At 37.9% G+C, this 24,097-nt stretch overlaps 2 protein-coding genes across 4 annotated transcripts; one reads left to right on the plus strand and one right to left on the minus strand.

The window, feature by feature from the left end:
* Positions 1 to 429: 429 nt before the first annotated feature.
* LOC136262390 (death-associated protein kinase 1-like) lies at positions 430 to 14,305 on the minus strand. Of its 3 annotated transcripts, none has more exons than XM_066056640.1 (16): positions 14,150 to 14,305; positions 13,889 to 14,105; positions 13,113 to 13,226; positions 11,457 to 11,555; positions 9,806 to 9,904; positions 8,861 to 8,959; positions 8,579 to 8,677; positions 7,432 to 7,530; positions 7,279 to 7,377; positions 6,762 to 6,860; positions 5,638 to 5,739; positions 4,425 to 4,491; positions 2,629 to 4,375; positions 1,584 to 1,951; positions 1,481 to 1,528; positions 430 to 789 (listed from the first exon to the last, which is right to left on the minus strand). In XM_066056640.1, exons 2-16 carry the CDS (start codon positions 14,072 to 14,074, stop codon positions 500 to 502), a joined length of 3,615 nt encoding a protein of 1,204 aa, XP_065912712.1. In that variant the 5' UTR covers positions 14,075 to 14,105; positions 14,150 to 14,305; the 3' UTR covers positions 430 to 499. The 3 variants fall into 3 exon arrangements, with proteins under 3 accessions (XP_065912712.1, XP_065912713.1, XP_065912714.1); XM_066056641.1 differs by having other exon boundaries at positions 13,889 to 14,092; positions 14,150 to 14,294; XM_066056642.1 differs by lacking the exon at positions 9,806 to 9,904.
* On the plus strand, positions 14,261 to 23,978 carry LOC136262391 (SAP30-binding protein-like). The gene is made up of 8 exons (XM_066056643.1): positions 14,261 to 14,416; positions 17,642 to 17,784; positions 18,248 to 18,307; positions 19,815 to 19,937; positions 20,030 to 20,121; positions 20,773 to 20,885; positions 23,122 to 23,244; positions 23,745 to 23,978. Exons 1-8 carry the CDS (start codon positions 14,314 to 14,316, stop codon positions 23,891 to 23,893), a joined length of 906 nt encoding a protein of 301 aa, XP_065912715.1. The 5' UTR covers positions 14,261 to 14,313; the 3' UTR covers positions 23,894 to 23,978.
* Positions 23,979 to 24,097: the final 119 nt, after the last annotated feature.

Consider the following 24,097-nt stretch of genomic DNA (forward strand, 5'->3'; position numbering starts at 1 on the left):
TCTAATAGAACAGTCACCACACAACACCATTGAAAATCCTCCATAGTTGAGTATGGAAACTAGCATCTGCAGCACTATCCCACACATCGGTATACTTAGCCTGCTAAGAATATTTTGCATATAAAATGCACATGATCTTGTGTATACCACTCTTATAGCTAGCTGAACTGACTATTCATGACTACCACTTGTAGCTACAACTCTTGATCAATCGCCACACTTAGAAAGCAGTGTAATGTGCCACTCTACATCAAAATTTTCAATCCTGAAAACTGAAATAGCTTTAGCTCCTGGCCTCCAGCTCCATATACCTATTACCCTGGTGTACTTCCCTTGCCAAACCCTGGATCCACCCTTGTTTCTACCTCACATTTTTATAACACATTCTATGTGCTGTATGGTGATGTATTTGGTGGCATGATGCAGATGTTTTCTAGGTAGCAAAGTTATAACAAAGATTCATAAAGGAAAACAATGGAATTAAAACAGTTGCATGAGTTTACCATGACAATCTGCCATATAGGAGTTCCAACTGTTTACTAATCTCTTCTGTTGCTGACGTGAACTTCTTAAAATTTTTCAGTGCGTTTAGTAGATCCAGCCATTTGACATCCTTGTTAGATGTTAGCCAGCGGACAAAGAGATCTTGACAGCATTTTTCAGGATCATTTGGATTTCGCTTTTCAATGATGCCAACTTCTGAAAACTCCACCAAATTGTATGCTAGTGTTTGCCAATCAGCAGCAATCTTAGGTACCACAAATTGTAGTAGCTCTCCCATTTCTGGTTCTAATGAAAAGTTAATAATTCATTAGTACTAGGTGTTTATTCAGATACATATATGTACGTACACATGTGATACACACATGCATTTACATTTATTTCAATCACAGAACTATTAAAGTAGAGCTATTATAATCTTGAGAATCTGATTATTAATACGTGCTAACGATAATTCAGCTTTTAATGGGTTTGTAGAAAATCATTATAAGCCTCGTTTAATAGTGAGCTGTAGTACAGTAATGGGGGTTGAGTAAGATTAAGAATGAAGACTTCCCAACTTGTTTCAGGAACAGAGATAAAATTTTACACTTTTCCCTGTCTATCCTTAACTAGCTAATTGCTATTTGGTGTTTCAATGGTATGTAAACACTAGTAGATCGAAAAGTATGGCATTGTACTAAATTTCCATATTGGTATGTTGAACATTTGGTGGTTAGGGTCAAAACATTTTGGTAGACTGTGGCATGTGGGATGTACAACTGCCAACTTGAGTTTACTGAATTCAAAGTCTGCTAAAGTCTAGTTTCCATGTAAAATTGGTACAGTACACACCAATTATGAATCATCTTGTTACTTTGGTCAATTCTAAGTGATCAACCCAACCCTATTGTTGATAAACTTCTGATGAGGATGAGTGTAATACATATGCCTTATAGCAAAGGGATAATTATTATGTTCAGGCATAACATGTACATACTTTGGGTTAGTATATCAGTGGCACAACTTGATGATATCAAATCACCACCTGTATACAAAATAAACAGTTACTAGCTGTCTGAAAATCAAACAGTTTTACAAACCTGGTAACAATACTGCCTGATAATAAGTCATGTTCACGTTAACTTTTTTGGTGACACAGAAGACTTCACTATTTTCTGCTACCATTTCTACTTCAATATGTAATTCACTACATTTAGGACAGGGGAAGAAGCACTGGACAGAAAGTGTTTCAACTATGGCAGCCATTTGTTCTTTCATTAGCTCATCTATAAAATCTTTCACCACTTCAATCAACGTTTTCATGTGTTCAAAAGACTGTATCCTTTCTGATGTTGACAGCCTCAACTTTGGAATCATAGTTAGTTCAATGACATAGTTTGTGGGAATCACTCTCAACTCGTATGTCAGTAAATTTTGCAAATTCAGACACACCCATTGGTAAGACAATCTAGAAACGAGCATATATAACATTATAATATGGTGTGTCATGTGGCTAAGAAAGCAGGCGTGTCACACTGTGTGTTTATTGACAGGAAGAAATAGAAAATAGCATTTTCACGCATGCATAGCTCCATGGCCCCTTCTCCAAAGCACACCATTTTTGCATTATATAAATGTCTGCCAGGTAGGGTAGGCCACACAGCAAATTTGATTAAATTCGCACCAGCCATTTGCGAGATATAGACATTCAAAATTTTCGAGTTTTCAAATAGGCTGATCCTTGTAGCATTTCGATGGTATAAGAAACAATTAAGTTACAGCTACAGAGCTATAAAGCAAAAATCAAAATTGTGTGGTTGATAGAGCAGTAACTGTGGGGTAAAATTGTAAAATGTGTGCTCAATTAGAGTACAACAATAAAAACATTTTGCATTTATAATTCTTTCTTCAATAACCGCCGCTGTGTCTGTATAAATAAGAAACATGGGAAAAATCAAACCCAAAAGTCAGTCATAGGCTGGTTTTGGGGCCTTATAAAGTATAAAAAGAAGCCGTGAAATCCACAAAAAAAGCCAAGCTGTAAAAGAGGGTGTGGCCTTCAAAATCCTGGATGGAAAAAGTTGTGAAATCAAACAAAGGTGGTGGCCAAGCAATGACATGTTTAGTATGGATTACATTTACTACCTTATAAAATCAAATCGGTGCTTCCCATTCCATTTAATGCACTTCACTATAAGTTGGTCGACTAGATTGTCAGGAATGAACTCCCCAGGAAAATAGTAGAGCACTTTATAACAAGGATCAGTAGTTGGAATAAACTTTTCTTGTGGAAGAAGATGTGGAACAAGAAACAGTCGCTTATCAGCAGCAATATTTTTCTTTGCTGCTAACGAGGAACTGGTAACGTCCACCATTAGGTTGAACTTTAACAACAGGTCAACCACTGTTTTCCAAATAATGTCACATTTAGTAGAGCCATGTTCAGCTTCATCTGTCTTAAAGCGGTCCACGCACCACTCAAGCAATTCTTGTCTCAGAAGACCTTCATTGTTTCTTTCCTTCGCAAAACTACCGAGTGGTGACCCAGCAGGCCGGCATATTAAATTTGTCAAGACGTATGTTAGTAATCGTGCCAACCACTGAGGACATAAAATGATCACATCTGACAAGGCAGGCACCTGATTAAAATACAGCAAACTTCCTTTCTGATGGAAAAACTCTAAAGCTTCTAGCACTTCTTCACTTGAAGAAAGGCCACAATTTCTTGCTATTTCTTTAACATTAGCCATATTAAGAACACTTTGCTTTTCTTTATGAGCACTAAGCATCAAGTTCCTTTCCATTTTGATGTATTTTGTAGGACGAATTTTCATGGGAGAAGCATCCAAAATGGTTTGCTGCAGAGCCTTGTTCACATTGGGATCCCGAATCTTGTTGCTAAGGAAGTAAACTGATGGTGGACCTCTTGTAAACAAACGACCATTTTTGGATCCTGCAATATGTTTCGCAAATGGCTTATGTAGAAGCTCATTTTCAAGAAGAGGCAAGTGTGTATTGAATGCAATTTCTTGAGCTTCTTTTATGTCTTCACTGAGAAGATCAATGTGTGTGCCCACAAGAATAAAGGTAGGAAGGAGCTCAGACTGGTCTCTATCAGAAGTGCTTGGTTTGCTAATACGGCAACTGATCAAATCCATCCAATAACAAATGGTTTGCAAGGTGGATCTAGGAGTACTTTTGTCATCTTTATATCGACGCTTTGGCACTTCGTCTAAAGGCTTGCTTGCGTCAAAGACAATGATACACACTACCTCTTCTGATAAAAACAAACCATGAGTATGAGAGAAAACACTTTGACCAGCATAGTCCCATATACTGATATACTTTGTAGTAGGATCATAGCCTTTAAAAACTGATGGCAATTTCCGATATTCATCCATTGTTAACAGATATGTCTCTTCTTCACCAGGTAGCTTTAGCATTGGTGGATCTGGGTAAACAGGTTGATCTGGGCAAACAGGTTGATTTGCTAAAGTAGATGGATTCGAAGTTGAACCAGTAACTGTAGGCATAGTGGTATTTGTAGTAGTAGTAGTAGAGGATGGCATGGGCACGCTAGATTTAGTGGTAGGTTCATGTGAGGATGTAGTCTGTTCTGTCCAATGCATGGCTTCTTGTAGCATCTGTTGCTGTAGATTATCTATGGTTTCTTCACTGGTCATTGGTGACCAATCTACAGTACTCTTTACAACTATTTCCATTTGGCTAGCACCAGTAGTAGGAGGTGTGTTATAAAACTCTCGTTTTGTAAGAGTATCAGCCAAACAAGTTTTTCCCGAGCCCTCCGATCCTAGCATTGCCACTCGCACATTTGATGACAATAAAACACTCTCTAGATATCCATTGCTTATAGCCTTGCGTGTCAAATTTGCTAAGAAAATGCAAGTTAAATTATGGAATTATAATGATATATGAAATACCTTGTTCAGCAACAGTTTTGTCGTTTTTGGCTACTACCAATAATTCCCTAATTCTTTGTTGTGTTTCCTGCAAAAATCATGCAATGCATCACGACATGACAGCACAAAAAATTGTGTCACATGTGATACCAGAGCTGTGTTTCATCTGAAAGTATAAAACCTGCACAATATGCCAAGCATTTTATTACTAGTGAACGGTTCAAGTATAATCGGAACATTAAGTATTTCTGTTTTACTTACTTAAATTAAAAGCATTAAACTAATATCAAGATATGAGAGAAGAGAGTACCTAATGCTGTATAGTCCAAAGCCATAGCAAGGCCAAAAAAAGTGGTCAGGCTACACGTAGCATGCCAAATTAGGGGATCTGTGGGTATGCCCCCTACAGGAGCTTTTTAAAAATTTAGCCCTCTGAGATTGAATTTGGAAGCAACTCTGACTGGAATTATCAATGCAAATTGTAGGATTGGTAACTGAACCCTATATCTGACTGTTCTATTAGAGTATTGCATTGACTGCTCTATTACAGTATCTCAATCTTTAACAAAATTAAAGTACCAGCCGGACCGTTTGCTACGGCCCTGTAGTCATGTGATTGTGTGAAAGTTAAACAGCTTTCTTTCTGTGTAACACTTTCAAGTACAGTAAATTTCTAATTGTCCCAGACATGAGAGAAAGTAATATCAGAGGGCAGAGTATTACTCAGAATTTTCAACTGCATTGTCATGACAAATGAAACTGGTCATGAATCAAAGCAGTACTGTACATTGTGTACCATCGATCAGTCTTGATGGTTCAGTAGGATAAAAATCTTTGTTAAACAATCATCACCATGCAGCAAAACAAATACCTTATGTTATATGGAAAGGAAACCATTAACTTTTACACAATTATTTGTTACAAGATTACACAGCATTAGACACTCTCCCCATTAACTCTTGCTAATACAGCTGAGGCTGAAAATAGTAGGAACAGAAAAGGCTGCTACAGCAGAACCTGTCTTAGCAACCATCTGAACAGAAAGGCCATCTCTCTAAAAGGCTAAGTAATTCATATTATACAGCCACCTGCCCAAAAGTGGTTGCAACTCTATTACTTTTGGTCAGTGTACATTTTTTTTGTAATTTTCAACTAAAATATGTACATAACGTTCCACACGTAATGCTTCTTCAAGTTAATATTAAATATCAGGGTGACTATAGCATTTACTCACTTGATCATACACACCAGTTGCTACATTGAAGTCTTCCACAAGACACCTCACAACGTTGCTCTGCTTCCAATTTACTGCAACCAGTAATGCAGTCTCATTTTCCTATTAATATAAATCATTCAGTAATGCAGTGCATAATACAATAATAGTAAAGTTTGCTATTTTTTTACTGGCTAATTGTTCTCACGGACTACCCTGACTGACCTACTGACTGATGGACAGACAGACGGCCTGACTGATCAATGCCTTCAAACAAGTATAATTCATGCCAAAACAACCAAGCAGTCTTCAAACTTTCGCCTGTGCACACCTGCACTTGTGCGGAACCCTGTATATCAATCATTTACCAAATTCAATCACAGAAACATACTTTCCTGCCCCCAGATTTAAGTGTGTATACAACAGAAAATTTGGAAACTTGTCACAAAAATTCCTGGAGCTGCCCTTGACTATCCCTACTATATATTTTAAAACAATGGTACCGTTTAATTTATTCTATTTGTTATCAAGCATGTGATTTTGTAATTACATGTATTTTGATTATCTTGCAATTCATTTAAGCGATATACTGATAAGAAGAAAGTAAGCGATTATGACCTGGAACACCATGATGATAGTGAGAAAACTACTAGTGATTAGCAGAAGGCTAATTTATAGCCATTAATGCCAAGTCATCACATGATTTGTGATCTGTCAGATCCAGAATTTACTTAGTAGTGGGACAGGAGGACAAGGAGAACAATTAAGGAAGGCTAGCTACGGTGTACATGAGTAATAGACGTTTTGTAAAGCTATCTAATCGTTGTTTGCTGAAGTGTGGCCATCAATGTGGCAAATTTAAAGGTGTCAATATCAAGTGGCCATTGAATCTAGCCAAGAGTTTGCTGGCAAACAGTTTAGTGAACAATTTAAGACTGAGCTGCATGGTTATTGTAGTGTTTGTGGAGCCATTAATTTGTTGTTAATTGCTATGTTAACATTGTTGACAGCTTTGTTAGTGGGGGTAGTCATTCCAGTGTCTCCATGGGTTGTGTCACATTTACACAAAGGAACATGAAGCACACTTTCCCCCTGAGATGGGATGGTACATAAATCTTAATAATAGGTAGTCCACAAGTCCTTACTTTGTTCAGTGCTGTGGATGTAGCTCCTAATCGCAGATATGTTTCGACAGTCTTTACCTCTCCTCTTCTAGCAGCATCGTGTAGTGCTGTTTCTCCATACTATAACACAATACAAGCATATACATACACTACAATTGTGACCAGATTATAAAAGCTCATGAGGGTTTAACTATTGATTTCATCCTCAGCTTTCTCCTCAAAGGGGGTGTGGTGTTAATCTGACAATGTTATCATGTATCCTAAATGCCGCACAGGTGTCATGGTTAAACTGCATCTTAGCAGAAGCAGCAAAGAACTTTGGCTTAAATGGTGGGTATGGCAATTACAAAAACAAAGCAGATATATAGTTTATATTGTAAAGTGTGGAGACCATAGTAACAACTTGCAGCATCAAGTGATGGGAATGCATAACTCTTCACTATTGGCTATAAATTGTGACACTATGAGCTCTAGTGATTGAAGAGAATGATTAATTACTATACGCACGTACATACGTACATAATAGAATGCACTTTACCTTGTCGGGAATGTTGATTGAAGCTCCGTTACTAACTAAAACTTCTATTGCTTTGATTCTTGCCTTGCCTGCAGCCCAATGGAGAGGAGTGCGTCCACCCTTGAGATAGTATTACTATTGAAACACATTGTAACACAAACCAGTGCTACTCACATTGTGCACAGCATTGATGTTTGCTCCTCTTTGTAATAAGTGTTCAATAGTTTGACAATGGCCGCCATCTGATGCCCAATGAAGAGCAGTAGAACCATGCTACAAGACAAGACACTTAATACAAGACACTTAATGGTCAACATAACACTCTACAGTATCAGCTGTGTGCCTTTCTTATCGTGTACGGTACCGCTCAAACGTAATGTCGCATTCGCTCGCACCACTCGATTGCGAGTGATTAAAAAAATCGATAATGAAAAGCCGTGGCACCCGTTTCCTTCACGAATATTCATCCCGTTTCGTATGGGATGAATACTCGCAAAGGAAAAGGGTGACACACCCTTTAATTAGTGAGTTTTTTAATCACTTGCCGTGAGCGAGTGCGAAGTTACGTTTGAGCGGTACAGTATATCAACACTGCTCTTATTAGGGAAGTTAGTCGATTTAGTAAGGCAGCCAGCTAGCTAGTTAGATGGTTGGCATTCTTGTATAACTGTACCAAACAAGGCACTTACTGACTGGGAGTGCTGAAGCATTTTTGGAAGTCTCTACATACTGCTGTTCATCGTTTACAGAACGTTGAATGTAAGAGGAAAATGCTACATATTCACATTCCTGTCAAAATCACAAAAAACAACAACAAAAACCAGCTCTGGTGTTGGCAGGTCCACGGTTTGAGCCGCATGTCACAACTTTTCTTTCCAGACACATTTTGTGTCTACCTTTTCCCAATATATTTACTCAGTAGCTGCTGCACACGTTGAGTTTATGCCAAGCAAAGCACACATCATCTGAGACTTGAATAGTGACTAAGAGAAGTAGCTTCTAACTAGTTATTTGCCTTCTACAGCAACAGTGCAGCCAAATTCAAACAGCATTTCTATTGTAAAATCACAGAACTAAGCACTTAATTGTTGCGATGTACGGCTCACAAGTGTAAATTGTGCTTAGACTGTACCAGCTGATGTTTATTTTCTTCCTTTTAGGATGCATAGGGTATCACATAATGAACTAGTTTCAATGTGCAAAGCAATTTTACTAACACTACTTAGTATTGCTATTTAACTTTTTTTTTTTTAACTAGCCATTTTCATGCATGTAAAATACAGCCTTCATACCAATAAACAAACTACAGATAGCTGCTTACCTTGTCAGTAGTGTCAATCGGAAATCCATTATTTAGTAATAACTCAACAACTGCATTGTTACCATTCCACGCAGCAAGGTGAAATGGAGTACGTCCAACCTGATGAATAAAAAATCAATTGCTCAAAAATTGTATCAAGATATAACTACAAACACATACAATAACAAAATAATGTATCTAGACTTTTGCAAATTAAAAAATGTGAAAATCGTATTTTACAGTTTTGCAAAAGTTTCGTCCCTCATCTATATGGTATCACTTCTAAACTTATTTTCTGCTTACCACATCTGCAGCACTGACCGATGCTCCTCTCTTCATTAAGATTTTGACCGCATCAATATTTCCAGCATATGAAGCGTAATGAAGTGCCGTACAATTGTTCTGAAGAATCACAACAAACGTATGTAAATACATGAACTGTAGTAGTAACAAGGAGCTAGTCTGACTTACTGTAAATCAAGTGAACAGTAAATCATTTACTTCAGTCATAGTATACATTAAAAAGTGTGGTAGCAATTATAAAGCGTGGTAGCAATTATAAGCATCACGAAGCATCTACCTACATGGGACTAAGTCATGTTGGTGGCTATGTGTCATGCACAGTGCAGTGCTCAATATAATGTCTCTTACTTGATCTGTCAAAATGACACATCAACTTGCAACATGGTCGGCTATTGATACATTATAGCAAGTAGTTTACATACAAAATGCTTTTTAAAAGCTTATTTTGATAGGTCACAATGTAGTCATTGTGGCTTTAGGGTTGGAAAATGATAGATGACAGCAAGGCCCCCATACAAATATTATGAACTCTTGATGATAGGTTGTTATTTTGAGCTCTGTGTAACAGTTGGTATGTGCTGTAGTGTAGTAGGTGGACCATCAACCTTTTTGACTGGTCGTTGACCTCAAACTTTTTCCAATAGTGAACTGCGACTTAATTATTTAATTTCTTATATGCTCCCTGTATTCAAGAATAATTTCTTGTGTACCAATTGCAGCTATGATCACTATAGTTCTTCTCAGGCAACAACAGAGATGCATGGTTTGTTTATTAACTATTACAAAAGTGGTAAACCGTTTTATCAATCTACAGCAGCTCTACAGTATTTTTTACATTACAAAAAAAAAAATATTCGACAACATCCCTCTAATACCACATGAAGTGAGAAGACTTGCTCCTTTGTTATATATAGTACACAGTGTAATAACACATCACTGACTCACTCTGTTGGCAATATCAACATTGGTTCCAGCATTGATTAATGTTTCAATAGTTTCAACATCTCCACCAAATGCAGCATGGTGTAAGGCAACACTGCCATACTACATGCAATAGACCTCATTACACAAAAGTAAACAATACACTTTAACTGTATAATGTGTACACCTCTGTATAGACATGTTCAGTGTGTACCACACTGATTCAAAAATTAGACTTGTCCCAAATACTTTGTAACGTTAAAACAAAGTTTGGCTGATACGTCAGTGTTCACAAGTACAAAATGCAAGATGTCATGGCGGGTAGATGAGTGCAACTTAATCATCGTGATTCGTAATGAGTAGTAATTACTAGGGATGGATTCAAGCCCAGGAGTTCTGAGACCAACAGGCTAATACAGTGTACACATGTATAGATTGCCTAATGTATTCGCATGAATTGGTGGTACAGTATGTAACTAGCTATCCAGTTTGTTGGCAGCCTACTAGGGGAAATCTCATCAACAGCAGCAATGCAATGGACAACTGTCAATACAGAAGTAAAACTGACAATGGTGGTGCTATCTACCAGACTACCAAGACTGAAAACTTTACTCGAGGGTCACCAAATAGTTTCACTCCCGAATCCAAGACATAAATAACCAACAGTGGTAGGAATGCATGTTGGGAATGGCCTGACAACAGTATGCATTAGAGCGTGTCCAGCGATGGGAGTGTATTGACATGGCAGAGCTCCTGCCAAAAGAACAGCTGTTTGGTGAAAAAAGTAAGGGGAAAAGTACACCGTCACAGATATACGTACTCATGTGTGCGACCAATGTAGAGGTAACCACCTGTGTCAATAGGTACAGGGATCATTTGAGCCCAGGACAGGAACAGAGGACAAGGCTGGTCAGTCCCCTTATAACACACCAAATTTACAAACTGCTAGAATGATTTTCCTCTTAGCTCCTATTGTATATCAATTTGCAAGTTTTCAGAAAAGGGCATGGATCTATTAGTAGCTAGCTATGATCTCCACTGCGTGTATCTTTGTTTTCTTCCAGTGAAAGAGTAGGACCTAACCTGTGATATTACAGACAATTGTAAAATCGTTTGATTATAAACGCAGGCTGAAGTCTAGATACAGCGCCTTGGTCAAGGGGTAGTCACTTCCATATTGCCAGTTGATACATTCAGTTGTGACCAGGATCAAGAATTTTAATTGTCGAAATTTCACCTTGATCGCTTTATCTCACCTATAAAAGAGTCTTGATTCTTGATCGTCATTCTGACTAGTAAATTCTGGTGTTGCCAAAAGTTGTGCTTTGACTGCCACTTTTTGGGACGTCTTGATCACTTGATTCACTGTGTAAAGCCCCTTGATCGCTTGACTGAATCTTGATCCTGTGTTTCTACAGATAGTGACTACCTCTTGTTGCTGATCTTGTGTCCGTTCAATTGGTTACAACACTAATAATAAATAGATTTGAATTTGGCGGTCTGCCAAATCGCCAATTTTAATTCCACACCAAAATTTCTGCTCATACGGTATGTCAAGATCATGTGTTTCAGGGAAGACCATGAGGCAGTGCCCTCTGTAGCAGAATGATTATGTACCCAGCACAGAGGGCATAGTAGTAGTACATATAAACACAACACCATATACAGTACGTACCTGATCGACAGCATTGATATCAGCTGATTGATTCAGTAGTTCCTTCACAGCCTTAACTTTTCCATTGTAAGCACTAATCTGTAGTAACGTTCTGTTTGACTACAGAGAAAGTTAATGTAATATGTACAAGCATATAATTTTTTTTACATAATCAAATTTATATTTATGACTGAAAAACACTACATGTTAATGACTGTAATCATTGCACTGTAATGCTGAATGACGTACAGAAGATATGCATTAGTTTCCTTGTCTAAAAATACTCAGTAAAACCAGACTTGAGACCACTCAGCAGAGTTGCTTCATGACAATTTAGTCACATATTTCATGTGACTGCACATGCTATATGTTAGAGTTAAAGCACCGCTGCACGTGTGTACGGATAATACAGTACGAGGGGGTATGTCGAGAGGCTAATACAGCACGAGGCAAAGCCAAGTGCTGTATTTGCCTCGAGACACCCCCCGAGTACTGTATTTTTCGTACACACAAGTAAGGCGGTGCTTTAAGTGTTATATTGTACTTCCTGGTCGTCTGGCTCGGAGCGATTTTCTCTAGTACTCAAACCGCTGCAATTTTTGGTGATAAGGATATCAGTAAGTGTTTAACTAATCTATTTCTAGTCGTAGAATAAACTAATAGGATTAGTTTGGCTAGTTTTAGCGATTTACAATGTCACGCATGTGATCAATCGTGCTGTCTTAGTGGAGTTGTGTTTAAAAAGCTTCGTGATCAGATGATCAGTAAGTGTTTATACAATCTATTCCTAGCCGTAGAACGAACTCGTAGGATTAGTTTGGCTGGTTTTAGCAATTTACAGTGTGTTGTTTACATAACATTCCTTAAATAAATTCTCCACATAACTGTACTGTATTTGCCCAATTAGCTGCATAACTGTACTGTATGACTCATATAGTACAGTTATGCAGTTGATTAGTACTGTATGGAGAATATGATACACGGAATCGCTTTGATCCTCCCATGCAAAGTACAATATACAATACATACATGTAACATGAATTCTAACATAACATATGTAACATGAATTCCAATCAGTGGACATAATTCCAACTACCATGTTCCTGTAACATGAATGTGGACATGCAGCTAGTTAGCATGTTTGATTCATTCATGTAAAATGAATAATTGTTGCTATGGTTATTGCCGTTTCTATATGTCACTGCCATTGTCTATTACTACAGGTACATATCAAGGCCAGATCAACTTAATCCAGTAGTTGTTTCATGGGCCAACCGACCCACCTCATTGGTAGATTAAAAGAATAAAATAAGTAATAAAATCAAGCTAACATATCACTAGAACACAGCACGTTCTTTAACTACTGTCCACCTACAGATAAAATTTCAATACACAGTGTGGCTTCAAATGAGCCATGCTGTTTCACCAACCCTTCACTCATATATTTGTTATATTTCTGTGCTCTTTTTGTGCTGATTGCTGCTTGTAATTCTATTTGCTATACTGACCCACCAACCCTACGCTCACGATGCCAACCAAGGTAGACAGATAGATAATAGACACATACGTACACATACATACATACATACACAGAGATATTTTGAAAATGTAAACAAGGTACATGCCCATAGCTGGCCTGCATGTGGATTTATAAAGCTAAAACAAAAAGCCACTCACAAATCCTGGTCTTGTATCACAGATGGAGTTGACATCATATCCTTTATTAGTAAATGCATCACGGAGCACAGCCACATTGTCTTGTTCAGATGCCTTAATTATCCAGCTTAACTCCTACAAGTAAACACTCCATTGAATAGCCTCTATGCTATATAACAATCTCTAAAAGTTACGTAAACTCACAAAAAAGAGACACAAACTTAATTATTAGTTTCTCATCCATATCACCACTTTTCTAGCCACATTAATCTCTTGTATGTCCCTTATGATATCTTGCTTGTATTATAAATGTACTATTATGTTGTATGTATACAGTCATTATTTTTGAGGTGTAAATTTTTATGATACTTTACTACTCATTACAATTGTTAAAGATTGTTCGCACCAGGAATTTGTGAATTTTCCCCACTAAAATTTCATGAGATTAATTTCTAACACAAAACCCCCAAAGTATCCATTTTTGTATGTTTTTGTACATTCTGCAGTATATTATTTTTCGGTAGTTATTTGGAATACTTTACACACTAGCTACCTTGTGTTATGACTATCTATTGATGTTTTACTACTGAAACTATGGAGTAAGTATTAAAACTGTACTTTCAACTATAGACAATTACAAGTTGTTTCATTGTGTGCTTGATGTACTAAAGAGGGCTATCCGCCCCGCTATATGAATTCATTGCTGCATACTGCATCTTGCCTACAATACTTGTAGCATTATCATTATACAGTCTACATACAATGTGTCCAGGACATGGTCCGAGACATTGTCTCACCTGACTAGCATGAGTACTGTCACTTTCTATAAATGTACTAGAAAGAAAATCTTCCGTTTTTGTACGCTTAGCCATGAATCGTCTTCTTCGCCTTTGGCCACGTTTTCTTCTCTCGTGGAACTCCAAGTCTCCATCTTCGTCGCTATCTTTATTTGTACCGTTTCTTGAAATTTTAGAGAGTGACATTCTTTCAACACACTTTCCCTGCGGAGTATTTCTAGTAGCAAGTTAAATGATATCATAATCCATTGCAAATCATACTTCTTAAATTTATCTTCATTTGCCGATTGTCTTCTACACCATCATGGACCGATGGACTCGTCAATCGATCAATCGGAGAAGTATGTGCTTCGTCTCACGTGAGCAGGCAAGTAGAATGTACTTCGTCTCACGTGAGCAGGCGAGTAGTGCGCGTTTGTTAGAAAATGTCTGGTTTGGTATTGGATTATTCTAGCGGAGACTCAGAGATATCGGATGAAGAAGACGAGTATGCATCAAAAATGGGCGAATCAGCTCCACCTGGATTGGGTATGTAATTCTAGAAGCATAAATCTTTCCGCACATTACTTAGCGAAAGATATCGATCTTCAGTGCTGGTCACTGTAAAGTGTTAATAACAATAATAATCTCCTAAAGAAAGTACAGAGCACCGAGTTATTACCAAGTTTATTTGATTTACCGTATGAAACTCGTCTAGAGAGACTTGGTTTATACCCACCGTACCGTAGGCGTCAAAGGGGCGATCTAATCGAGGCCTACAAGATATTGAATGGTTACTATGACATCAACCGTAACTCATTTTTTACTTTGAGTAATACCAAGATTTCATAGTATGTACTGAGGAGAGTCTCATATACCCATGTCAAGGGGTAGTCACCTCCATACCACCAATTGATGCACTTGTGACTGGGATCAAGATTTAATCAAGTGATCAAGGGATATTTTTGCAGTGAATCAAGTGATCAGGGCATCAGCATAAGTGCCGATCAAGTACCTTTGAAGGCTAACTTTGGGCAACACGAGAGTTTACTAAGCTTTTACGGTTGATGATCAAGAATCAAGGCACTTGAAAAGATGAAATCAAGTGATCAAAGTAATATTTTGGCAATCAAACTTCTTGATCCCGGTTGCAAGCGCATCAATTGGCGGTACGGAAGTGACTACCCCTTGCCTGTAGAAGGGCGTATTGTGAAGTTATGATGTATCGACAAGGTGTTGTGGTTTGTGACGTATGAACAGCTGTAAAAGTGCAAGAATCGTTAGCACTTGTGCAACACTCGTGACACTCTTGAATATCTTATTCGTGAATGGCCTGGCAAGAAATGCTACGGAGTTGTCTAAACCCATGAAGACACGCTTGTAGTTCGGTGAGAAATGCTGAAAGCTAGTTTGGTTGCTAGCAATGTTGTTAGGCATGCATTTAATTGATATGTTCAATTAATGACATCATTAATTATACTAAGAGAAATGGGAGAACTCAGAAGCATTACTTCATAACTTCATGATATGCCCTTCTATAGTGGTATATGGAAGTAGTATACTTTCCTCAGTATATATAATAGTTATACGGGCACAATGTGGAGTCTATGAAATTTATAAACCCAAAGGCCTGGGCTGTAGTGCACAAGCAAAGCGAGGGTGCTACTAAGGGCCTGAGGGTGTATAAATTTCATAGACTCTACATTGTGCACGTATAACTGCTTTAGACTCTTTCACATTACACTCACCTCATCCACGACTGTTTCTGCTGTAGGCTCGGCTAAAGCGGCTGGTTTTCTTGCGACATATTGTAGTCTACTGCAAGAATTATTATTATTATTTATTGTCATTATAATAGTTTTCGTGGTTTATGATGAAATATCAGTTTGTTACAGTACATGACATTGTACATAGAATTTGGTTCCCTCTATTTTGGATAAACATTTTGTGTACCGTACAGCTTGACGGGGGAAATTTTTACAAATTTGATGAAATGCTTGCCATTTGTCAATTTTCCTCATAAAAGTTCAAATGACTAGTCAATTAGAATACTTCTGGTGCAGGACATTTGTCAATATTTTCTCATCAATATTCAAGAGAAGAGAATTCGTCAAATTTCCTCCCATCAAATTATTATACTGTACAGTACCTTTTTGTTAGCTCTGTAATGTAGTACTGTAGGTATTTTAAAGACTGGTGTGTTATTTATTACAGCACTGAATTTTCTGCCCAATCATCATCAGCTTTTTCCCAAGTAGCTAGCTTAATGCTATACTAGCATACAAGCAACTTTGTGACAGCTAATAGTACATGTACTACATTGTTGAAATTACTCAAGCATGTTTTGTATACTGCCAGTGAAGGGTTTGAGTGCTCTTGTGGAATTACAAGTATGATAATGACAGAGGTCTGAGTGTATTGACATAATATATTTAGCATTGAAAGTCCCTATAATATGTATCTTGTCCTGACATGCATGACACGCGGTTCAATAATTCACCCTGTAGAGAGTTCAGCTACAAAGACACCAATCTGTTGGAGAGAGTTCATGTGATAATTTTAAAAATGCATAATCTAAAAGCAAAATTCAGCTATTAATTGGTATCTTCCTCCTTTCGCAGTAAAGAAAAAACATGTAATAGAAGCTCCTTGGAGTATACAAAAAGAAGTGATAACAGCAAAGTTGTGAAAAAGGGTGTGGCTCTTCCAGAACCACCAGAATGAATAAAGATGCAAAATCCAAGAAATGGCTGTGATAGTAGGTTAATGACAAAAGTTTATTAATGACAATTCAGGGGAATTTAGTGCCTACCATCACAGCAATTTCTTGACTGTGAAATCACTCAAGCATGTTTTGTACACTGCCAATGAAGGGGGTGAATGCTCTTGTGGAATTACGAGTTAATAGAATAGCAGGTATAAAATTTGCATGCAGCATTTGTTGCAGACTGTGTGTGCACATACTTCTCAAATAAATATGTGTATCTTGTTCATGTTGTGACCACCATCCAAAGTTGTGCTCCCCTTAATTTCCTGCAAAAACACTGTGGCTTACATGGGTGCTACAGTGATATTGTGAATGGGGATCAATTGGTAGTACAGATTTACAATTGTTGATTTGTGGTCTTAGCATTGATATTTACCCTAGACCCCCTGAAATTTCAAAGCCATACTTTCAGCTTTAGGATTGCTTGCCTCCAAACAAAACTACATGTTGAATTTTCAGGTAGAATATGATAAGTGCAGGAGGAGTTCATGCACTTATACTGTCTGGCCATGCAGTATAGTAGACATACTGTAGAAAGAAACTACATCATTGTTCCTTACCTTTATGTACAGTATCAGGCATAAGTGCCACAAGGTGTTTGTGTGCTCTTGTTAACCAAATGTCTTTACATACATTGCTCATCGAAGTGTGTCTTATGCTCAACCATTATATCATTGGTACCTGCCCTACTTACAATATGTCCGTTTCACAGCATTAACCAAAAGTCCTGCAATCATAATGCATTGGAAAATGATTGACATACCATTCATTCCTATGGCTATGTAGCCTTATAAGCACATTTGAGTCTGGTGCCCTCCTGCAAGTACACGAGAGGATGTAAAATGTACCTACCCCATGTGTGTTAGAGCACTATATTACCTGATTGACCAAATGGGTGGATGGTTTCAGTTTGCTTGAATGTATACTACACATCACGCACATGTTTATGTTTGGTGATATGATGGTATGAAGATGACTCTACCTTTGTAACATGCTCATCCTTATAGTTTCATCAGGATTGGGGATACCACACATAAGGAATCTCAGTACAGACTACACTGAAGAGTTTTCAGTTCCAGTAGTGCAGTCAGCTCCGTTGGTAGCTTATGGTCCTGACGATGATCATGACGTACCCAGAGAGTCTATAACAGTCAGTTAATTCTATTAACATACATTCTAATTCCCTGTAGAAATGGGACATAGTGTTTTTACTGTTTCGCTATAATGTATGTAACATGTAAATCCTACAAGTTTGTACCTATAAGATGTGGCTTTCAAAAAAAATAAAAATAAAATAGGCCAGGTAAAAAGTTGTGGTGGGGGCCATTATATTTATTGATGGCTGTACATATAACTTACAGTTTGAAAATTAAACCTTTCATTCAAATATTGTTTTCATTTCATTGTATACAGTAATGTTGTTATGTGTTTACAGTGGACCTTCTCTATTATGGGACCCAGAATTTTTTGCCCATTTTTGCTGTATATGGGGGTTTTCCTCTTTCAGAGGTAAATGGTATGAAGGCAGTTCTGTTGGGATTAAAATTTATGGAGTTGTTTTTCTATTGTTTTGTTAATTTGGAGAGAGAGGTTCCATTGTATTCATTGTATAGTCTTATCTTGATGATTCTACTGCTATGGTGTTGGATGATAGTGGCAGTTTGGAGAATGAGGTACAATCATAAGTGTGTCCCCAAGTTGAGCCTGATAATATCAACCTGTAGACATAGATGTGTTTGTGTACAGTTGTACAGAGCTTATGATAAAAATTCTCTGTTGTCCTGCCACAATGTCCTGACAAACCAAAATCGGCCGGACAATTGCCAAAATTGACTGGACATGAGATGAATGCCCAACATGTCTTCTGTAGCATAGCAAATAAACATTATAGTGGTAAGACATCACATGCCTTACTGCAGCTGTTACGTGGTTAAAGTACACCAGTGGGTTGGCAATGGTACATTTATGGTCACTCCCTTGGGTTGTAAGAATGTATACTATCTCCTGGCAACCAAGTGAATGTTATTGTTGATAGCATGCCAGCTCAGCCCTTAGGCTCCTTCTTTATGCTTTGATGGGACACTGTGTCCGGACAAATTGCATTATGGTCAGACATCTATGCAATTTGACCGGATTTTGTCCGTTGACCGGATTTTGTCCGTTGTCCGGTGTCCGGATGTTATCATAAGCTCTAGTTGTATTCAATGGCTGCATGCCACCTCTTTGTTGTTTGTTTATGCTGTAATTTCAATGCAATGAGGGAATCCCTTGCATGTGAATGATTTTGTGCCACAGTGTATGATGCTCTAAAGTCAAACAATTTGTGCTAGTTGGCTCATTGCCGAGCATAGGACTTTACTTTTTAGTGTTAGCTAAACTATAGGGTATTTTACAAGCTGCAGGCCAGAGGGAGATACTCTAATAGAGCAGTCATTTATTGACCATGTGTAAATATGTGACATAATTTCACGGGGGCTTAACTTGCACACTAGGGCAGGTACTGCTGCTACACTGTAGTGCTATTATATAAGGAAGGAAATTGTGTACAATTTGTTGGATTAATAATTAACCCTTAAACCTGCAGAGAACTTTTGGGGAATGCATGTTTACACAATATGGGCATACACAGCGATACTAGGTGGGGTAACTTAATTCTTACAGTCTATATACAAATATACATCGATTAAAAGTCTGTTTACTGGACTACTTAGAGAAGGTTAAATGAACACTGTAACTACAGTGGCTTACTTGTTATGAAGCGATGAGTCGCATCTCTGTGTTTCAAAATTCTTGCCAAGTATTTAATATTGATTGTCGTTTACTCATGTGAGTCATATACGGCCTGATAGAGAAAATTTAATGGTGAATTGAATGGAAGTTGTTGCAAGGTGATAGGAGCAACCACCATTGAGTTATCGACCATTTATAAAGGTATGTAAAGGGTTTGCGTGCTTCCTTACCAAAAAGTTATTTCTAGTTTTGGCCTCACCATGTAGTGCTGGGGTAAAACCCTAGGCATCATTGTAATCCTTGTTACATCACAAGTAGAATGATGTAAATTGTGTAGCCATAGGAATGACGCTTTGAAAGTTACAGCACTTTGTGCAAGGCATGTGTATTTGGGCCAGTTTTCTGGCCTATGCAGATTTAAGGGTTAAGATAATGTCATATTATCCTTAGGACTATGAGTCAGGCCTGTTAGCTGATGAAGATGAAGATGATGACAATGATGATTCACACCTTAGCAAGTACAGTGTAGAGTTGCCACCTGAGCCTCCAGGAAGATGTTCAAAACTATTACAGGTCTGTCATTGTGAAGTACTGTACGTATAGCAACTGGGAGGTCTACAAAAATAAATGTTTGCATACCTGAAATGTTGCCTTTGTATGTTTAGGATAAAGTGATTCAAATTCTGGAGAAAAAGAAACGTTTTGGTAGTAACCCAAGTGCAAATATAATGAAAAGGAAAGATTTCAGGAATCCCAGGTAATTATGTATGTATGTGTGTACACAGTCTACACACTATAGAGGTTAAAGTTTGCGTTGTTAAAATTTGTGCTGCACACACTGATGTGGGATAGAAGTCCATAATATCTGGTTAATGTTTAAAAGTCACTATATCATGGGCTCTTATTATTAATACAAAATACCAGGGGGGGGGGGGGGGGGGGGGGTGGGGGTATGACACGCGTCACGTGTACTACATCATAAAACATTTCATGTGAGCCAATAGGTCCTGTACATTATACTGATGGCGGGGATCACGAGGGATTAAGTGATATTTTATCTGTACTTTTCGATGATGTGAATTTCGCACCTATAAATGGTTCGATTAAGGAGAAACTAGACTTAAAGTGATGACGATGATTGGCAGTCACAGACTTCCCACAACAATCTTTTAATGACCATATACAATCATTCATACCCGATATATCACTATGAACATGTACCAGAAGTGCATAAAATACTCTTTGCTAGTGCTCTGGTATGTAATTTAATCTGTATTCGTGCCATGCATGTTGTACCCCCCCGACAAAATACTGTAGTGTTCTTATTGTAACATCATGGTGCATGTGGTTATGCTCCTAGAGATGCTATAATGATCTGTGATGTAATTTACAATGTTTTGTTTTGCAGTATTTATGAGAAACTGGTACAGTTCTTAAATCTTGATGAGTATGGTACCAACTATCCAAAAGAACGATTTGATCCTCATGAGTGGTCTGAAGAGTCATACTATGATAATTTAGGTGAGATATTGGACCCTTAAACCCACAATGAACTTTTGGGGAATACGTGTTTACACAATATGGGCATGCAGGGTGACGATAGGTGTGGTAAACTTAAATTCTTATAGCCTAAAATAACACACTGTTTAAAAGTCTGTTCTCTGGGCTACCTGGAGAAGGTTAAATGAACACTGTAACTACAGCAGCTTACTTGTTATGAAGCAATGAACATTAATGAGTTGCGTCTCCGTGTTTCAAAATTCTTGCCATGTATTTAATTTCAATTGTGGGTTTATTCACATGAGTCATATGGCCTGATAGGCGAAACAAACGGAACTTGTTGCAAGTTAATAGGAGCAACCACCATCAAGATATAGATAATTTGTAAAGGGTTTGCGTGTTTCCTTGTCAAAAAGTTATTTACATGGCTGATTTTGGCTTCACTGTTTAGCATTAGGGAAAACCCTTGGTATCATTTTGATTCTTGTTTCATCACAAGTAGAATGACGTAAATTGTGTAGCCATAGAATGAATGCTTCGAAAGTTATAGTGCTTTGCGCAAGGCACATGCATTTGGGCCAGTTTCTGGCCTAAGGGTTAAGATGTCTGCAATGATATTGGGAACCATGATAGCCACCTACTACCTTAGACCATTGTACCGCCTTCACAATCCAGGCACAGCGTGGTTCACAGAGACAATTATAATTATTCTAAAGTGGTCTGACACTTTGTCAGTCCATACAAAAAATTGATCTGACATATTGTCATGATGGTCAGACATGACAGGAGAGGCACATGTCTTTTCTAGGGGGGTCTGGGGACATGCCCCCCCTGCAGGAAATTTTTGAAAAATGAGTACTGTAAGATTGATGTTTCTCAAGTTTTTAGGCATATTATTAATAAGTTAGTCATTTTCATTTCAGTCATACAGCTGGACCCAGCACACTATGCCTGCTCTCAAGTTCTGTAATTGCAGGGTATTTGGCAAATGAGATGCTATCCTTAGCCCATCATATAGCAAATGTCAAACCTTTTCCTCATAGCGCAGTCATCAAGGGACTGACCAATGGCTCTACAGATCACTTTTTTATCTTACCTGTTCATCCTTCAGTTTTGACATAGTAGTCTTGTGTGCATCACTTGTGGCATGATCAATCACATTACTTAGCTTTTTTAAGCCAGTAATCCAAGCCGGGGAGAAGTTCCTTCGCAAGTGTATGTGTTGTTCAAACCTTTTATATACAGAACAGTGAAGTGATGCAACATAATTCTTGTCCTCTCAACTTCACAGCATAGCCATGTCATTGTCTGGTGAAGTACTTCATTTTCCCTCTTTCACTTGTCAAAAAAGCCCTTGAGAGTTTTCTCACTTTCTGGTTTGAACTTGCAGATGATTCTGTTATAGAGAAACTACGCTTCCTACTTTCCATCTCAATATAATGAATAGAGATTACGTGTTAAAGTACAAGAAATAAATAGAACGAAATGCTAGACACCTTTCTAAAGAAGTGAGTGATGGTTATTACCCAGCCTTCCCAAGTAGCCCAATGAATAAACTTAAGAGTTGATATTATGGTTTTGGCTAATAGAGTTAGGAAAGTTTGCCTACACAAACCAAGATTAATGACCAGACAATGGGACAATGATGACAGATCGAATAGCTTAATGGACTGCCAAACAGGTCAGTTAGCCTGACAAATGTCCAGTGACTGACCGTTATAATTGTCTCTGGTGCAGCTCTGAGTATACTACATTGTGAATCAGTTGAGCTGTACCCACCAAGTCTAACCCAGGCCAGGCATGTATTTTGAGTGCACAGCAGATGTTCTTGACACTCTAGATTATTCTACAAGATACCTATAATAGTTTCCAATTGTTTCAGTCTGTTAATCAGGTGCCTGGCACCTGTGTTAGTTCATTGACAATTTTTGGCCAATAACAGAACACCCACTTGCCAAACTACATTAACTATAACATTGCATAACCTATTTTGGATGGGTCGGTCTTTACGTATGTCCAGTCATTTTTCATTGCTAGCTACTCATCATTTGGTGCACAGCTTGTGGGGGTATCTCATGTTCTGCACTGTGAGTACTACCAGAATAGTGTGGTTAAGGTATAACTGAGATTATGTGATGTTCAAACAATACTCAGCCTAATATGGATGTTCTATTAGAGTAGTCAAGTATTATTTCCAAAAGTATGGTTTGAATGACTTTCCGTTTGTAAAATTTTACTCGTGATGATTATCTTTCAGCTAAAGCACAAAAGGAACATCATGAGAAGAAAGAGAGGGCAAAACTCAGTAGGACACAAGTAGACTTTGTGGCTGGTTCAAGCACCAAGAGGTCCATATCAGCTCCAGCAGCTGCTACTACAGGTGAATACCAAATATGGTATTGCTACCAAGAGTTAGTAATAGAGGAGTTCCCTCTTATTTATTCTTGTAAGAAGTGACTAGTCAATGCTTGTTAATATGTGATGTACATCCCTTTAAGATACTGGGTCTTCATAAATGATACCGTGGAATTTATATTATTGAATGTTTTTCATTAAAACATGTTTTTACTACTATAGTAATGGCCCCATACTGAAAGCCATTTTCTGTAGTGTTAGTTTCGTAAAGTCAAACCAAAATATGACACAACGTGGCTTGACTTGATAAAGTACAGTAATACAACTATACTATGACATGGTGCAAGGCACCAATAATGATTAACAAAATTCTTGACATGACTCAGTATTGACTGACTAGCCATGCAACTGTCTGTTGTTTCCAGCCATTTCCCCCCAAAATGCTAGCATAAACCATACATGAATATGTAACTAAATACTACGTTTGTGTGTATGTGGTGGTAATGCCCTTTCTATACTTTTCAGATGCAAAAAGACAGCGTAAGAGCAAGTGGGATCTACACAATAGCAATTCATCTAGCAAAGGCAATAGCCCTGAACCAAAAGTCGGTGCTCAAGCACTGGCTAATGCTGCACAATTAAATGCTGAACTAAACAAATTGGGAAATAGATAATACTTGTACAACTACATACATTATATATGTGTGTAGTGTTTGTGTTTATTGTAAATGTTGTAACAATGATTCTAATGCACTGTCATAGATGTACCAGGCTATGGATTGAAACTAACAAATCCCACCCACACACATATGTACAGTGGCAGATTCCAGAGACCTACCTCAAACTGAAAGTATTAATATGTATAATTTGGTCAGGTC

The sequence above is a fragment of the Dysidea avara genome, chromosome 7 (assembly GCF_963678975.1).
Source record: "Dysidea avara chromosome 7, odDysAvar1.4, whole genome shotgun sequence".
NCBI lineage: Eukaryota > Metazoa > Porifera > Demospongiae > Dictyoceratida > Dysideidae > Dysidea > Dysidea avara.

Coding starts and splice junctions, on each gene's coding strand:
- LOC136262390 (XM_066056640.1), bottom strand. CDS start 14,074: ATGTCACTCTCTAAAATTTCAAGAAACGGTACAAATAAAGATAGCGAC. Junction 6,861..7,278: donor CAATCAACATTCCCGACAAG/GTAAAGTGCATT, acceptor ATTGTGTTATAG/TATGGAGAAACAGCACTACA. Junction 5,740..6,761: donor CATCCACAGCACTGAACAAA/GTAAGGACTTGT, acceptor TTATATTAATAG/GAAAATGAGACTGCATTACT.
- LOC136262391 (XM_066056643.1), top strand. CDS start 14,314: ATGTCTGGTTTGGTATTGGATTATTCTAGCGGAGACTCAGAGATATCG. Junction 20,122..20,772: donor AAAGATTTCAGGAATCCCAG/GTAATTATGTAT, acceptor TTTGTTTTGCAG/TATTTATGAGAAACTGGTAC. Junction 23,245..23,744: donor TCCAGCAGCTGCTACTACAG/GTGAATACCAAA, acceptor TATACTTTTCAG/ATGCAAAAAGACAGCGTAAG.